We start from the raw sequence: 19,130 nt of genomic DNA, 5'->3' as shown, positions 1-19,130 counted from the left end.
AAAACTACAGAAAAAAAATATTATCAATTACTACAAACCTTCTACTCAACCAGGCACATGAAGACAAAGAACATGTAAAAAAAATCCATGAGTTTGGAACCAGCCATTCCTAAAAAACTTTTTTACTACACAGAGGTTCTTCAGTGCAAACTACTGAGCCCTGATAGAAAAAAAAAAAAAATCTCTTTGCGTCTTTTCATTTTGATTTATTTTCTGCCTGTATTATTGTACCTTATTTTCTCAGATATGGCACACAGTGATAAGCAAAAATAAAGCCTAATACACGTACTTACTTGGGGTAAAATGGAAGGCTGACGGTGACAGGTTACTGCATTTCGATTAGCCTCCATGAAGTACCTCTGGGTTCGTCTCCTCTCCCGCTCCACTTTCTTCTCCAACATGAGATGGGAGGTGGATAAAACATCCAAGTATTTCATCATCACATCAGACAGCAGAGAGCTGACCTCCACTATGTCTGGACGTGTCTCTGCATCAGGAGTCAAGCACCTATAGAAAGAAACATTCTCTAATGAATACTAATTACTTCTTTCTTGGAAGCTGTTTCCTACCACTGCATTCCTCCATTGGTATTTATTAAACCATGATGGCCAGCACTTGAGATAAAACAGAAATTTAGCAAGGCAACAATTTAAAGTTCTTATGCACTCAAAGTTCACAAATGGATACACTTCAGAAAGGCATAAATAATTTTAAGCAAAAAGACTGAAGGGAGAACATCTGCTAGCTTATAAAAATGTTATTGCCAAAGTCTTCATAGTGAGAAAATTATCAAGCAGCATTTTCCCGTTCAAGAGAGACGTAGAAGCTGTCACAACAGATAGTACAGGAGGTGCACAAAGGGGCCCAAAAACTCTGCTCAAGCCAGTATGGGACAGCTTGACACTAAGCAGCCTTGGTATTAACACACCATAGAGCACAATCTCCAGCATCAGCTGGAACAATTATCCTTGGCACTTCAGAGTCACCAACCCAGACAGAACTTCTATGGGGAGATACTGCTGTGCAGGTCTTGGGCTGCAGGGAGTGCAGCGTGTGCTGTCAGTAGGATGTACAGGAGATTGACAAGATCTTCACAGAGACTGCAGAGATAAGAACTATAAACAATGCAAAAGAGGAGGGAAATCTAGATACTACCCTCAAAGGAACAGTGGACAGAGGCTCCTGAGACGGGGGGAGGCTGGAGGTTTGTGACTTCTGCCAGCGGAAGGAAGGCTCTTTCTCTACCTGCAAATCTGTAACTACAGAATAGGTACAGTGACCTGGAAATGCGTGAGAAGGATCAAGAACTAACAGAGGACATACCAGAGCCAGATGAGTCTGAATCAAGTGTCACAAATAAGAAGCAGCAGCTGACAATCATTTAAGATTCCCTGCTGTAGGGAACAGGGGTACCTATCTACTGATCTGACTGCGAAATCTCTTGCTAGTGAGGTTCAGGCTATTGTGGAAAGACTCCCGAGACTCATCTGACCCTCGGGCCATTACCTTGTTGCTCATCCATATGGACACCAATGACAATACCAGGGCTAATCCTGAACATACCAAACATGACTACAAAGCATTGGGATCAAGAGTGAAGGGGAAAGGGCTGAGGTGGTGATCTCAATTCTTTCAATGAGGGGGAAAGGCTCAAATCAGGGTGGAGGCAGCCTGCAGGTGTCAACACCTCACATGGTGCAGTCAAGAGCTTATGTGTAAGGATCAAAGGAACAGACCCAACATGGGTAATGTTATGCTAGATACCTACTATAACAAGCACACAAAGGACAAGTAGGTGACTGGGAACAGCCACGATGGATTTACCAAACTCCAGTCATACCCGACGAACCTGACTTGCTCTCTATGATGAGATTGCTGGAACTGTGGACAACAGGAGGGCAGTATATGTTGTGTATACCTTTACTGTAGCAAGGCATTTGACACAATATCCTACAGTATCCAGATGACTACAAATTGAGTATGATTAGAGTTGAAAATGATTGCCTGAACTTACTGGCTCAAATAGGTGCGTCATCAGCAGTACAAAGTCTAGGTGGTGGCTGAAAGTAGCACCCTTCAGGGATTGACACTGGGCTAGTACTGTCTTTCTTAAAGACCTAGATGATGGGATGCACCCTCAAAAAGCTTGTGAACAACACTAAATTGCAGGGAGCTGTTGACACACAGGGAGCAGGGCTGCTATCAGAGAGACCTGGGGACACAGAGATCTGATTGCTATCTATATAATGGGAGAGCACTGTGATTTATCCCTTTAGGCAGCTAAACACCATGAAGCAGTTCACTCACTCCCCCTGCAGTGGGATGGGGGAGAAAATTGGGAAAAAAAGGTAAAACTCATGGGCTAAGATAAAGATTGCTGTGTAATAATAATAATAAAAAGAATATATAAAACAAGTGAAGCACAAAGCTATTGCCCATCACCTGATGACCAATGCCCATCCAGTCTCCAAGCAGCATCCCACCCCTGGCCAACTCCCCCAGTTCAGTTCTATTGTTCAGGATACCACAAGGTGCAGGACATCCCTCTGGCCATTTTGGGTAAGCTGTCCTGGCTGTGTCCCCTCCCAGCTTCTTGGGCACCCCCAGCCTCCTTGCTAGCAGGGCAGCACAAGAAGCAGAACAGTCCTTGGCTCTGTGTAAGCACTGCTCTGCAATGAGTACAAGCATCGATGCATTATCAGCATTACTCTCATCCTAAATCACACAACACCATACCAGTTACAAGGAAGAAAATTAACTCTATCCCAGCCAAAACCAATACAGAGAGTATAGAAAAGATGGAGCCAGATTCTTCTCAGAGGCCCACAATGATAGGGCAAGAAAAAATATACACCAGTTAGGACACAGAAGAGTCCAATTAGATATAAGGGTTATTTTTACTACTAATATTGTTATTATTACTTTTAATTCCAAAGGACCTTGACACCGTTTCCCACAGCATTCTCCTTGAGAAACTGGCTGCTCTTGGCTTGGACTGGCGTACACTTCGTTGGGTTAGAAACTGGCTGGGTAGCTGGGCCAAAAGAGTCCACCAAAGAGTTGTGGTGAATGGAGTCAAATCCAGTTGGAGGCCGGTCACTAGTGGAGTCCCCCAGGGCTCAGTACTAGGGCCAGTCCTCTTTAATATCTTTATCGATGATCTGGATGAGGGGATCGAGTGCACCCTCAGTAAGTTTGCAGATGACACCAAGTTAGGTGCGTGTGTCGATCTGCTCGAGGGTAGGAAGGCTCTGCAGGAGGATCTGGATAGGCTGGACCAATGGGCTGAGGTCGACTGTATGAAGTTCAACAAGGCCAAGTGCCGGGTCCTGCACCTGGGGCACAACAACCCCAAGCAGAGCTACAGGCTGGGAGATGAGTGGTTGGAAAGCTGCCTGCCAGAGAAGGACCTGGGAGTACTGGTTGATAGTTTGTATTGGCTGAATATGAGCCAGCAGTGTGCTCAGGTGGCCAAGAAGGCCAACAGCATCCTGGCTTGTATAAGAAACAGTGTGGCCAGCAGGACCAGGGAGGTGATCATGCCCCTGTACTCGGCTCTGGTGAGGCCGCACCTCGAGTACTGTGTTCAGTTTTGGGCCCCTCGCTACAAGGGCATGGAGGTGCTCGAGAGAGTCCAGAGGAGGGCAACAAAGCTGGTGAGGGGTCTGGAGAACAAGTCTTACGAGGAGCTGCTGAGGGAGTTGGGATTGTTCAGCCTGGACAAGAGGAGGCTCAGGGGTGACCTTATCGCTCTCTATAGGTACCTTAAAGGAGGCTGCAGCGAGGTAGGGGTTGGTCTATTCTCCCACGTGCCTGGTGACAGGACGAGGGGGAATGGGCTAAAGTCATGCCAGGGGAGGTTTAGGTTGGCTATTAGGAAGAACTTCTTTACTGAAAGGGTTGTTAGGCATTGGAATGGGCTGCCCAGGGAAGTGGTTGAGTCACCATCCCTAGAGATCTTTAAGAGATGTTTAGATGTTGAACTTAGTGATATGATTTAGTGGAGGACTTGTTAGTGTTAGGTCAGAGGTTGGACTAGGTGATCTTGGAGGTCTCTTCCAACCTAGATGATTTTGTGATTCTGTGAAGCACTGGAAGAGAACCCAGAAAGGTTGTGGGATCTCTGTCCTTCAACATTTAGAACTCAGACAAGATCATGACCAACCATACCTAATTGTCTCTGCACTGAGCGAAGACCACTGGGGTCAATTCCAACCTAAATTACTCTACAGTTCTATGTTTCATGTTTCAGGCACTCTAGGTAGCTGTTTAGTAACTGTAATAAAATACTATAAGGTTCATTTTTAAATCCCCAGAATATTTTGTACATATGGTAAGGCATGAAGGCTGACAGAGACAGTTCTTCTTGTGCTATAAATTGTCCTAAATCTATTAACTCCAGTCGACCTGATAATTTACTATGATCTGCTTTCAGAGTACTATTGACCAGCTAGCATACAGATACACTTGACCCAACACCCTTCTTCAAAGAAAAGCGTCACTGAATGATTTTATTATTTCTAAAACAGTACTTTCTAAATAAATGTAACTCACATGTAAAGTAGCAGTTTTAAAAGTGTTTTTGCAGTACTTAAACTTCTGGATTTTTATCTCTTCTGTTTGTTTTGTTTCAATTTGCTCAAATTTACTTAGTTAATCTCTTTAATTATCATAACTTTATCTATTTTATTTAAAATATTACATTTCATTTAAACAGAAACAAGTTTTTCACCCTTAAGAACTGTTCCATTTGATTTTTCTTCTGATTTTTAATTCACAGAAACTGGTCAAAACTTCCAAGAACCATGTGGGCTATAAAAGATTTCTGATAGGTCTTTAGTCTATTTCCCTTTTATCTAGAAAGAAACAATTAATTGCTGCCTAAGCACTTAAAGACTTTGGTGATGATGATTCTGGAATTTTCTTTACTAGCTTAATCCAATAAAATTGTTTTTTAACAATAATAATGAATAATGACAATACTGAATGCAAATTTCCAGTTGCAAAATTTTTTGCAAAAAGGTTTTCAGTTTTCTAATCCTTATCATTGATTTATTGTTTTTACATATGACTTTCATCTTTAACAGGCATTGTGTTTCAGTCATTTGGAAATTAACTTCCTCATTTCATGTTTTCTCATCTATACTATCAAAAAATCTCCCTATTACTGCATTTCTTTGCTGTTCTTTATTCTGCCTAAATATATCACAAAGTATAAGATAAAAACTAAACATAATATCTCATTTAAGAACTAACTCAGAGTAAGAGAATCAATAATACTTTTAAACATTTTATGCTTCCTGTTGCTTTTACAATAAGCTGGGAAATGCTTAAGAGATAGGAAAAAAGTAATTTTTCATACAAATGGCTATCTAGTCATCTATTTAAACCAGGTGGTCCCAGTATAATAATGAAAGGAGCATAACGATATGGGACTTCTAGAGGACCTGTTTAATATAGCTACTATATATGTAATTACAAAGAGTAACTCAATAACTGACCTTGAAAGAACCATTAAAAACCTCCTACTATACAGTTTCTCATCATTATCAAGATGAGAAAGAAGGAAAAGACAGGTACCAGATTCTCACATCATAGCTTTATCTAAGTCGTTGATAAAGATGTGTTAAAAATTATAAGTGATTGTAACATGTATCAATACTGATATGTATATTGCCTTGAAGCTATTTTCTGAATACATTTGGAATTATTGTATTATTCTTAAATGGAGAACAATGAATGAGTAAAGCCAGTTATTCTGACTACAAATAACTGTAAATATTTAAAACTATTATTTTCAGGACCTTTTAAACTTAAATCTTAGTTCCATTAGCTCCTATCCTCTCCACTGTAGATCTTCATCCTCAAGGTCTTTAAATAACAGAAACTTTTTTTTTGTACAATAAAACATAGTATTAAAATGTTACAGTTTTCGCACTATAAAGTGCTTTTTTAGAGATGGAATCAACAGCTGATTGAAAAAGAAAGCTACTTTTGTTATAAGTGGAGTTTTTCTAAAATGGGCAATCAAAGGAGCTAAATCTGTTAGAAGTGCACTCACTTTCTATACTTTGCCTTACATATAACATTATCACCGGGAATATATAATCATAGCTAAGAGAAATATGTGATGAGTGAGTGGAACAAATAAACATTTGCTTTTTCCTCCATTACTGTGTATTCTCTGATTTGTTAACAGTATTAGAAATTAGTGGGAAATGTATTTCTGTCAGTCACAAACACACAAAGCTATGAATGTGATCATACATTGATCTATAAAAAACATTTTCCAACAGGGTTACCTACTTGACCACAAACTGCTCTTAAAAATTACTCAAAATGCTGTAATCTATGGAAAAAAAATAATTTGATGTGTAGGGGATCAAGTACAGCACTAGTAGTGTTAAACTTCAGTAATGAGTCTATACTGGCTTGCTGAATGTGCTGACTGTACTGGCATACAGTTTTTAGACTCACTTATACCACATGTGTTATTAGCAAGGTGAGTGGATACCTCTGTTAAATAAGAAGACAAAAACTAACAGTTGCTAAAGTCAGCAAAAGTCAGTGTCGTATTGTCACTGCTGGAAACATACAAAGCAAAACATCCTTTCAGCAAGATGTCAAAATAAAACTAGATGAATAGCTACCTTTTAATAGTAAGTGACACTTTTTCAGAGTACAGCCCTTCTGGCACAGGCTCATACACAGCCCCTACTATCTGAAAAAAAAAATCTATAGTTAATTGAAGAAAAAATATTAAGTTTTTTATTTGGAAATTTCATATAATAAATATTTCTTCTTGAAACAACCTGATGGGCATTACATCATCAACTCTAACTTGAAAAAAAACTTAGAACACATCTTCTAATGCAGAATGTCAATTCAAATCAGGTATCCACATTAATGGACATAACCACTGTAGATCAAGGGCCTGCAATATCTGAATAAGGGAAGCATAAAAAAAAATATACATTTTTTTTATTTGTCATCATGTCCTAAGATAATACACAACCCTATCAAAAATCCAGTATTATAGTATATTCAACATCTTTTATATATCTAAATATCCTCTTGTATGATGCAATGATAAAAATATACTAGTCTGAGAAGTAATAATATGCTTACATTTGCAAGCAATTTCTGAAATTAGAATGACAAGATAGCAATTGCTATACTATGATACTATGAATTGCTAAAACATACTATAAACACTCCTGCTCACAGGTCCAGAGAGCAGTTTGTGCTTCTACAACCTTAAATATGAATTCTCATGGATCTAGCAAAAACATAGAAAAATAATTAGTAGGTTAATCTGGCAATCCTGAATACCTTAGTTGCCAAGGAGAGCATATTGGTGCTGTAAAATGGTGGGTTCAGAGTTGCCATCTGATAAAGGATGCATCCTGCAGCCCATACATCAGCTTTCTCTCCATACGGCTCACTCTTCACAACTTCAGGGCTAAGTAAAAAACAATTCAATCCATGAGTGTTTAATTAATAGATTTCACTTATATGTAAGGTGATTTAAAAAAAAAAAAAATCTTTAGTTACTCACTACAACATATTATCAGAGCATATACAATTACTTTCAAAAGGTTGCATTTATTTCCTTTACCAGCCAAGTTCTTTAAATGGAAGTGCAATTAATAGCTTTTCTGCTTCTACTACAGTTCTCCTCACAACTCTAGTAGTTTAAATTTTGTTCACTTGTCCTTTCCACTTATTCCATTTTATAATGTCTTTGGAATTAATGGATACAAATGAACTAGAGGATTCAGAACTTGCTTATGATGAAGGCAATTCAATAAAATGGACTAGAGAATGGATAAATATATTACATCCTGTTGCAACTCAAATATCTGAAAGATTTGAATCACATTCCTAATTTAGAACACTAATGTATCTGATTTTGCTACTAATGTGAGAAAACAAACATTACTCATGATATCATTTCCATCCTGCTAAAACTATTATAATGCATTCTCTGTGATGATACTACATGGACACTCAACAGCCTAATGACAATATAAAAAATCCAGTGAAAAATCCATTTAAAGTGAATAAAAGAAGGCAGTTATTTCAGTTTTGACTCAGTACAAAGCAGACTCCACCTCTTTCTCTTAATTTCTTCAGGACTTTTCATAACTCTGGAAGACAATAATTTATACTGATAGGGATACTCTGACACTGGAATTCAAGTTTAAGCAGGAAGTAAAGGTTGTCTCACATGGTGGATTTTTCACTTGACATCTTCACTCTATTTAGAGATGTAAAATATATTTGACTACTTTCATCTGTAAAATCAACTTGAAAGCATACCTTTTTTCCTTTTCCTTCCAGGTTAGAATTTGGAGTCACTTGCAACTTTCAGATTACACTACAGATTATCTTTGGTAAAGTACCTTTTTTGGAGATGAGAGGTACTGTGTAAATTCAGTACTGGATGCAGTCTGGGTAAAGTGGTAGAAGGTATGCTGCTGGTATGTACCAAATAAATGAAGAAATCACATTTTAAAAATAAATTGGATGAGGTCCCTTAGACAAACTATTATGTGGAAGTGGTATTAAATGATCTTAGCAGAACAGAAAGTCAGAAGGAAGGTCACAGTGTGGAGAAGTGATATAGACTTACAGGTCAGACATTTCAGATAAAATTATCAGGCAAAATAAAGATTTCTATGTGAAACCCATTTAACAATTTATCTTGAATTTTGCTTTTGCTATTACATAACCATGGGAGAATAAAGAATGTTGAAGATAACGTTAGAACACAATACCCTTTCTGGAGTTGGACTGTCATTATCCCTCATTGTGACACCAGTTCTTTAGAGGACTTTGTAGAAATCTCATCTTTAATGTATTAAATGTGTCTGTTAGAGCAAATATCAGTGTGGCAACTCAACATAAAGATGATTAGCTTAGTAACAGCCCCTGACTTAGTAAACTTCCAAGCATGCTGCTATACAGAAAACTGAATCTGACTTGAATTTTACAATCTTTCATTCTGTGACTGAAAATGACTAAATAACATTAAAATCCCAAACGGAGATTATTCAATCCAAATCAATGCATCTATGCTAAAAATATTATGGTTGCATAGCAGTCACTGAAAGAATACGCTGAAGACAAAGGAGATAGGGAGAAACAGAAGCAACCTTAACTTGGCCTGCAGAATCTTGTATCCATGAACAACAGGGAAAAACCTAGCTTGATATTCAGAACAAACAGCAGTCCATTGGGCTGGTGACTAAGCAAAATGTATTTGTTGTTACTATGATTTGGAAATCACAGAAAAAATGGACAGGCTTTTTGAAGGTTGTAGTTATAACAGTTTCACAAAAATGCTTGAAATTAACGAAGACGTTTGGTCTGCTTATTCATGCTGAAAGACTTCTCATTCTAACTGCATCTCTAATCCTCTTTTTTTTTTTTTTAATCAAAAGGAGGACTTACAACAGAGTACTACCTTATCTTTCCTTACAGAACAAATGTCTTTAGCCAGAAGTCTCTGATATTTAGCACATTAGGATCACCAGTACCCTAAATACATACTGTTCTCTGCTAGAAATACAGTAAATGACTGAAGTAATATTTATCTAAGATGACCACAAAATTTTTAAAGAAAATCTAAAATCCTATACATATATGATATTGCGCTTTCATATAACCAACAAATTCTGTACTTCAGATTTTTAAATAGAAATTTCAAAATTTTTTTATTTACTTTTAAGAGACGAAGTAGTGAAATCCCTCACCATGTTCTAAAGGCATGCCTCACCATCTGCTAGTTAGAAATGTGGGTGGCATGCAGTACTTATTGACTAGCAAAACAATTTTGCAGTCAAGCTGCACCTTTTGGATCTGCACTGTTGAGGGATGACAGAGAAAGTTCCCAGTTCTGTTCCTTTGTGCACTGCTGCCCACAAACAGGTGGGTGGTGGGAGTACATACGGTTTCTCTAATTCAGTTGACAACTGTGTATAAACTCTCACTGTCTGGTCAAGACCAGAAAGAATGAGTAGAACCAGACTTTGAAATTTATTCCATAAAAATCCTAAAAAAATCTGTCTTAGCAACAAGAACAGAAAAATAATTTAAGGAGGTAGCATTGGTATGGGTTTCGTTTTATTTGTAAGAGCAGGCTTCTTCCTTTAATTCTTAGATTAAGAGATCTGGATTGGACAAAATAGGACAAAATAGGACAGTGGCACTAATTAAATTTCTAGCAAACAGATGTGCACATCATAAAATGCATTCAGTGTAAAAATAAAATACTTAAAGGGAGAAACTCTGAGCTGATAAAGAATTTAAATTTCATCGCTTCAAGGGCTGATCATACTGCTGCAAAGCAGCAATACAGATGCTTTACTCTATGATATCCACAGTCTTGAATATTATAAAAGGCAGTGGATACTTTAAAAATTTGTCATTTAGTGCTTGCAGTTAACTTATTCAGAATAATCGACGCGGTTTTCTTCTAGGTTTACAAATCACTGCTCATTTCAAAATTACATATTCAAGCTGAAAAGGCTTACTTCAGCAGCATTATGTTAAAGAAAGTCCTTCATTGAACAAATGTCCATGGCAAAAGCAAGGCTAAGTCCTTCTAAATGAAAGACACAGAAATATATCCACAGAATAATTCTTTAAATTCTCAGTATCCTTGAACAGACTGGTTTACAATTGCTTCTCAGAAAGCTCACTCTTGCTCATCATATGAGCATTTCTTTTATATATAATAACAAATAGTCTTCTACACCAGCAGCTTTAAAATGTCTTGAATTTGATATAGGCATCTATTAATCCAAAGTTATCTTTTTTTTTTCCTTTTGAACTACTTTTATGAAATTAAAGAGGTACTTTAATAGACAAGATAACTTTCCATATTATCCCATTTTTTTTTTTATTAGGGTGAAAAGCAAATAAAATCAAATCTTATCAATATTTGTTCTAGTTATAAAACAGCACCATTTCACCAAATCATCTCTATATGGCCTTGGAGATATTTTTACAATCAAATTTTCATTTATTATTTTAGTCACTGATATTATTTTGTCATTGTATTTATTTAAGAATATTTTAAACTTCACAAGCAGACTTTAAATCTGGATTCTGATACATTAGTACTATCACGTACCTATATGAAAGATAACTATCCTCACAGGATTAGGTCATGGTCTCATTAGTTTTTACTGGACAAATGTTCCAATATGAAGGAAGAAGTTCTGAATTTGGAGGGGGAGGAAGGGAGGAGCTGAAAGAATGACATTTTCAAAATAGCATTAATTTTCTAGAGCTTCTAGGGCTTGTAAGAAATGTTGTCAATACTATCAGGCTGACTTTACATGAGACACAAGTGAAGATTTCCCATGCTGCAAAGAACTTCAATAAACCAATCTTGAGTTGTCTTGGTACAGTGTTTACTGGTCTAAGTGTTTCTGACAGCAGTTAAGTAAGGGCTGGTATATGTCACCCTATGAAGAATACACCCAAGGAGCATCTTCAAATGAGATATGATTTCAGCTAGACAGTTATGGATTAAATGAACTAAGAATGATTCTTCAAGACTAACTCCCAGAAAATATGATGGCTATAATGAAAGTGAAAAGAAATAAGAAGCAAACACTGCTGCAGAAGATTTTAACAATGACTGATAACTATTGCTTTTTATCATTATCATTCTTCCAATTAATTATTTACAGTTTGATGAATCACAGAATTGTAGGGATTGGAAGGGACCTCAAGAAATCATTGGGTCCAACCCCCCTTGCCAAAGCAGGTTGCCCAGGTAGGTGTCCAGACAGGAAAGAAGAAGATGAAGATTCCTGTAGTTGTTGTTGGTTCTACAAATGCTCACGCATAGAAGCCATAACTTGTTCAGGAAGCTACCCGAGATGAAAATAGTTATATGCTAGAAGAGTATCAAATATGCTTATTTTATTCTTCCTCCCCTACATCTACATATTGCCATTTCTCCTATGGACAAGCTTGCTATATACTTTTTTTTTTTTCCTCCCAAACACTAAAAGAGTCTTTGCAGCTTCTATTAGCTTCAGATATTCAGATATCTTTACTAAGTTATCTATAAAACAATGTTTGCTGTGAATAATCTTTTTAGTTGTCATTAGTTGCTGGTATAACTCATCACAGCCAAGTAGAGGAAGGAACTTAAATACCCACTCAACTGACAGACCCTACATTTTACTAAACTGCGGCAGGATACTTTGTGAGTGTTCAGAGAGTAGTATAAGAATGTAACTACTTTATAATCAGTTCTTTGAATCACAGAAGAGCAGGGGATTGGAAGGAGAAGCTAATCACAATAGCTTCCCAAAGAAGAAATCAAGGGAAACAGAAAAGCAGTTGCTGCTTGTCACAGACTTTTCTCTGGACAGTTTGCTGTAAGCTACAGGTTACATTCAGTACTAAAAGCAACAAAAGAAAGGAAAGGAGCCAAACAACTGATGGTTTAAACAAAGAGGTTCTTTGAAAATGGTTAAAAGCTATTTGCATTTCTCACCTATGAGAAGAATTCAACAGAAGCCTTTTTGGGATATTCTGTCTATGCCTTGATGATGAAGCTGGAACAGGATTTTCAGAAACTGGTTTGAAATTTTGCCTTCACAATTTTCTGTTGCTAAATGTATTGCCAAGGAATGGTAGAGTAATTTATTACATTGTCTACTAAGTCGTATATATGTTTCTCTCTATAAATTGTTATTTTTTTCTTGTAAACTATTATATATATATAAAGTTTCTTCCTCTTCTCTTTCAGACATTCTAAGGCACTTCAAAAAATTCCATCTGTCAACATTGTCTGTGGCAGTCCAGAAAGTACAATGTTGAAGTCTTTTGCTTAAGTATCAATGGCATGTGGTAGAACCAAAAATCTGCCAAGAATTCTCCTTACGTACTTGAAAGTATGGAAGACACCAACATCGTTTGAGTGTAATTATGCCAGAAACAGTGGTGTTATCTGGATAAACAAATCTATGCTTAACTTGACAATGTGGAACATAAAATTAAACTTAAAGAGCATGACATCTACCTCATGCTATCTAAACAAAACCAACTTCCCTTCAAGTATGGACACTCACTGTTTTACACAGAGAGAGATTTGTGTGCATATATATACATAAACATATTTGCATGTATGTATGTATCAACATACATCTATAGTCCTACTCAAAGATATATTTTGGGCCTCTAGACTTTTCCAGCTAGGAGAGTATTCTGTGAATACTACATTTTGGAAATGTAGCAAGAGAACAATTAAAATATAAAAAAATTACAGTACTATTGACTTACCTCAGGAAAAAAAGAAAAAAAAAAAAGGAAACAAAACTCTCACCATAATGCAAAGGCCATGGTTATCAATAATTAAGAGCCCTTTACAAACAGATCACAGGTATTGAACTTTCATGGGGTTTTGCATGCAGCTATCCCCAACAGAAGGGTTTCTATAAACTTAAAAAAAAAAAAAAGTTTAAAATCTATTTGCAATGGTTTTTCCCCTCATCAGGATACAGTCAAAAATATGGGGTTTAGACCTATTGGGAAAATATCCCATAATGATACAATTCAGTTTGAATTTGGCTTTCTTGTCTGTACACTGTATCTGTTGATTTGGAAAAAAAAAAAAAAAAAAGTTTGCTATCAATGTGTAAAACCACTACATATTTCTAAGGTGATGTTTATATTATTGAAGAATGCTATAAAATATCACATTTCACACTAATGAAAATACAACAGTTATCTAATTGTGCTCAAAACATGCATAGCTGTTTCCAATGGTTTTGTGGCTGAATTTTCAAGATTATCATATGTACCTCTGAGCAAATGTAAGGAAAAATCAAAGTATCATCAAGATGAAGTTTATTGTTCCAGTATTACATACAGAGCTTCTGGGAGGCATAAAAAAGAAAAATATATCAGAGTTCTAATTTATACCTATTATTCCTTCAGACATGTCATGGAACAAAGTCTAAAACAGCAAGAGGAGTTATAAGTCAGATTCTGAAACCTACAGAATAAAAATCTCCTTTCAACATGATTTTTTATGTATATTACTAAAGACAAGCATCACTTCCTGGTCCACATATCTAGTATTCTGATACATACAAAAATATCTAGAAGAATGTCAAGCTGTCAGTTTTAACAGAAATGCTGTTGATAAATTATATCTCTAAGATGTGGCAAAGTGCTACCCATGAACAAAGAAAGTGAAACATTCATATCTTAAAAAGTACTCATAACATGCATCTGACAGATACTTCTAAGAATTGATTTCTTCTAACCAGACACATTTTCTAGTGAATTACAACTACAATTTCATATAAAATACTTTGAGGAATGGCCTTAAGTCTTAACAGCTCAACAAAAGAAAAGTGCTTTTTCCTTTTATCTATGGAACAGAAACTTGGATGTTTAAAAATGGTCAAGGTTTTTGTTTATTGAGCTATATGCCTTCCAGAATTAACTTCATGCAGTGTGCTTTGTACAAATAACCACGCTTAACGAGAAATCATATGAATATTTAAAATTGAAAGGGAGACATGGGAAAACAATTATCTGCTAGAAGATGACCACAAGCAGTAATGAATCCAATTTTATGGCAACTCTAAAATAAACCTAATTCTTGAATAACCGGTTTCACACAAGTTGTTAATTTCACCTAACTTTAAACTCCTGTAAATTAGATTTATGCTAAGCTAGTGCTCCAGCTCCCTCTGCAGCAAATGGAGAGAGAAAGGCATGTCAGGAGGTTGATTCATCTCATCCTAAAATAGATAAGGATGTTTAAGATATATGGGATGAAATTCATTATTTAAGTGACTATTTTTCTCCGTTACTTTCAGTAGTCATCTAACATGTTGCAGGACTTGAATTAGATCCCCAGTTTTTGAATGAGTCTCTAGAACTCTAGGTGTGGAAAATATCAGTTGCCATTGTGAACAACATAATTAAAGGCAGCTTAACTCCAGATGGTTAAACCCATAAAAACTATTCAAGTATAAGCAAATAATTTATTATTTTTTTTTAAACCTCTCCCCTCCTTCAGTTGAAACAGACTCTGTCATAATGTCCCTTTTAAATAAGACCCTGGTCAAGCAGAAAATATGGTCACTCATGGTAAGAGAGGAAACAGAAGGAAAGACTGCTCTGCTTTCAGATGACTCAAACACAAACAGCTTGTTCTTCTAGGCCCTTTTTAGTATTTCTTACTAAGATGCCTATCCTATTTCCGATTCTAAATATTTTACTGTATTTCAATTATCCTGGAAGAGTATTATAAACATTCATTCTACCACTTCCTAGCTAGTCCTTGACTTGGCTGTTCTTTGAGTCAGATAACTGGCATACCTCATGCTGCCATCAGCATTTTTTATGCCACAGCTGGTCTACCATTCCTTGAAATAAATAGCCAACCCACCACTACACAAAAATAGAAATGGTGAAAAGAGGACAGCAGACAATTAAAAAACAGTGTTAACGTTTCTCTAATGAGATATGGCCTCTCATTGCTCCTGTGCTTATTCTAGTAATGCCTCCATAGAGTTCAAGAACTCTATTGTTAGAAAGCTATGTGCTTTCACTGATTTTACCACTGAAGAATCACAGAATGGTTTGGATTGGAAGGGACCTTAAAGATCATCTAATTCCACCACCCCCCCCGCCATGGGCAGGGACCCCTCCCACCAGATCAGGTTGCCCAAAGCCCCATGCAGCCTGGCCTTGAAAGCCTCCAGGGATGGGGCATTCACAGCTTCTCTGGGCAGCCTGTTTCAGTGTCTCACCACCCTCTGCGTGAAGAATATCCTCCTAATAGCTAATCTGAAGAAAAATCACTAACTATTCCATGCAAGAACCTGCCTGGGGTGGGGAGGGGGGAATACAAGGGATAGAACAAACCAAGGAAAAACTAGGGCAGTTTGACCAATCTTTGACAGAATTTTTTAATCTGTCTGCTATGAAGAAGCAAGCAACTGAACAAAAGCCACACCAGAAACTAAAACCCAAGACCCAAGTGAAAACAGGAAACAGATTTAACTGGTGACAAGTGATATAGAAAAACAGCGCATACAGTATTAAGGAAACATCAAAGACAGCAAGATGATGTATAATGGCACTAGAATTTGAATCCACACACCATGTACTAAACAACAAATAAAGCAGAAAAAGAAACAATAAAGGCTTAGAATCTGTAAAGGTCTATGAAGATACTAATACAGCTGAAATCTAAGATAGGAGAGAATAGGGAGTAGGGAACCAGAAAGAACAAACACCAAAAGTATTCCAAGTCCTGCAGTTCAGATGTCAAAGCAACACGTAGCTCATTTAACATTACTTAAAAGAAAAATGAAAGAGAAATAGTTCTAGCAAATAAATACACATAGCATTGGACTAGAAGATATTTACAAGCTCATATAGTTTGATGAAATGACTAATCTTTTTTCTAACAAAGAGTTCAATCATTATGATCTGTTCCAAAGGTATTATAAATTAAAAGTCTTAAGCCACTGAGACAAAAGACATAATAATTAATATATATTAAAATGTTATACAAGTTCTACAGAAAGAATTATTTCCAAGAAACACGTTTACAATCTGTTGTCTTGGCAGACTAGTACTTTTTCTTTCAGACAGCAGTTTAAATTCATCATGGAGTTTACAAAATCATTACATATTACATTATTTTACAGTTTTTTCCCAATTCTGCATTCTCTCCTGTGTAGTATTAAGTTATGTTTTCTGGTAGGGACTTCTATCATCTCCATTGGACCATTATTCCAGAGATCAGTACAGAGATCTTCATGCCTTTTTTATTTTTTTTTTCTTTTCTTACTTCCTTTCACATCATCTCCAGTTTTACTCCCATATATAAAGAGGGATAAGGAGTAATTTTAAACAGAAAGAGGGTAGATTTAGATTAGATATCAGGAAGAAATTCTTTACTATGAATGGGGTGAGATACTGGAACAGGCTGCCAAGAGTTGTGGATGCCCCATTCCTAGCAGTGTTCAAGGCCAGGCTGGATGGGGCTTTGGGTAACCTGGTCTAGTGGGAGGTGTCCCTGCCTATGGCAGGGGGGTTGGAAAGAGGTCATCTTTAAGGTCCCTTCCAACCCAAACCATTCTATGATTCCATAATGCTGTGTGAGACTGGATGTGGTGTTGAATATATTTCAAATGTGAGGTGACAGTTGCTATTTAGCCAAACTTGTTACTTAATAAAAATTATATAAAATTAAGACATTTAGGTGTCTTTTTATAAGTCAGTCACTGTCAACTACCTTTAAAGTTCTTTCTTGAAGTTCACCCAGTTTCTCTTTTTAGCAATGGTATCCTCATAATGAAACAATGTTTTATGCAGAGTTGCACTGTAGTATACAGAGACAGTATTACCTGCCTGTCCTCAGCTATACTATGCCTGAGGATTCCCACTCAAATTGCACTGGACTTTTTGCTGACACATTTTATTATAAACCTACGCCTAAATTAAAACTGCAACATCACAATTACATTTCATAGCTATATTTCATTTTCAGAGTGAATTAATCAACTTTCGGAAGATCCTCTTATAAAAATGCTGTATTAATATACTGAAAGGATTGTTCAACTTCTGTCTCTTTTCTAATCAAACCAGGAAGTCTTCTCCAGGAGCCAGCTGTCCTGTGAAACTTAGGTAACATAACACACTATACAGACTGTTTACTCCAAATTAAGATCCAGGAATCCTCCTTCACAGCTAAAAGGATGATGGACAAAAATACAATATTAACCTATAATTACCAGGAAATATAAGTTCCTTCAAAACACCCCATAGAAAAAACTGCTCATCTCTAAAAAAAAAAAAAAAAAAAAAAAAAAGCCCACATACATACATTGCTCTGAGTATCAGTTTTAAGACATTTTAGAACAATGATGTTCCAGAAAGATCATGTTAAAACTCCTACTAGTGTAGAACATTCTTACCTAGTTTTTAATGAGGTCTGCTCTTCTTCACGTTTTCCCAACAGCTTTTCTTAAAAAAATTACAGTACTATTGACTTATCTCAGGAAAAATAGAAAAAAAAAAAAGGAAACAAAACTCTCACCATAATGCAAAGGCCATGGTTATCAATAATTAAGAGCCCTTTACAAACAGATCACAGGGAATCTATATTGCATCCCAACCTTAAAATTTACAGCTTTTCCTAGAGTTTTTCTAAAATTTCTGTATACATATACAAATGCAAAAGCAGTTGTAATCATGACTCAACTAACTTTTACTTACATCTCTTGGTCTATTTTTGCTGCACCCCCTTGATAAGCTGAAGATCCTTTTTGTGAAACAAATAAATGGTGGGAATACATGAAAGGAAACATTGTACTCTATATGCATTTACAATTTGCACTCTCTTCTGAGAAGGCTTTCAAGACAGCTTGATAATAAAGACTCTGTCACCACTAACTTCTAGCAGATTGTTTCTGGTGACTTATGAGCTGGAACAACATTTCAGAATTCATTATCAATTCCCTAAAGCAGTTCATTTCCTCAATTTTTAATGTATTAAGTGTAAACAAATCCATTTAATATATTTTGTATTCTAAATGTACGCATTGCTGGATTTTTTAATTCAAGGACAGAACCAATTAAGAGGAATTTAATTAGTATGACAGTAGGATAAAAATAGCATGAAGTAGAATTTTAAAACATCACAATTACAAAGCATAATTGTATAAGCCCCTCTCTAAACATAAAACAGTGTCTGGTGTTATTTAGAAAGACTCAGTTTTTATCAAATTGCATTAGCAAATGTATTCATGACTTTCTTTTGCAAGTCAACACCAAATATAGTCAATGTTTGGTTACACACAGAGATATGCTTTTATCTAAACCACTTTGCATAATGCTGTAGAGCCAAGTCTCAATAATAAGTATCAGACACTGCTTATTTTGACATTCATTGTTTTGTTTCTGTACTGCTCCAAGAAGGGCAGGTTGCATTTCAAACTACCCAGAACTATTTTCCCATCAATTTAGAAGAAAGCAATTTCTGCCACTCTAAAATGACAGTGCTGCCTCTTTATCTCCACCCTTTCCTTTTTTCAGAAGGAACGTTAGTTTCTGCTTTTGCAGGAATA

General features: G+C 36.3%; 1 protein-coding gene across 10 annotated transcripts in view; it reads right to left on the bottom strand.

The window, feature by feature from the left end:
• The window catches only part of NEK10 (NIMA related kinase 10), a 106,009-nt gene that overhangs the window by 48,349 nt on the left and 38,530 nt on the right, over nucleotides 1-19,130 (bottom strand). For all 10 annotated transcript variants that reach the window (XR_014580432.1, XR_014580433.1, XR_014580434.1 and 7 more), the window contains 3 exons: nucleotides 7,333-7,462; nucleotides 6,651-6,721; nucleotides 294-507 (listed from right to left, as the gene is read on the bottom strand). Coding sequence is in view for 2 of the 10 variants with exons in the window: in XM_083825920.1 (XP_083682046.1) it covers nucleotides 294-507; nucleotides 6,651-6,721; nucleotides 7,333-7,462 (415 nt within the window). In the remaining 8 variants the exon portion in view is untranslated. The remainder of the gene's footprint in view (nucleotides 1-293; nucleotides 508-6,650; nucleotides 6,722-7,332; nucleotides 7,463-19,130) is intronic.

The sequence above is a fragment of the Anser anser genome, assembly GCF_964211835.1.
Source record: "Anser anser genome assembly, chromosome: 2".
Classification (NCBI taxonomy): Eukaryota; Metazoa; Chordata; class Aves; order Anseriformes; family Anatidae; genus Anser; species Anser anser.
Note: the sequence above shows the minus strand (reverse complement) of the source record. Positions and strands in the feature narration are given on the sequence as shown.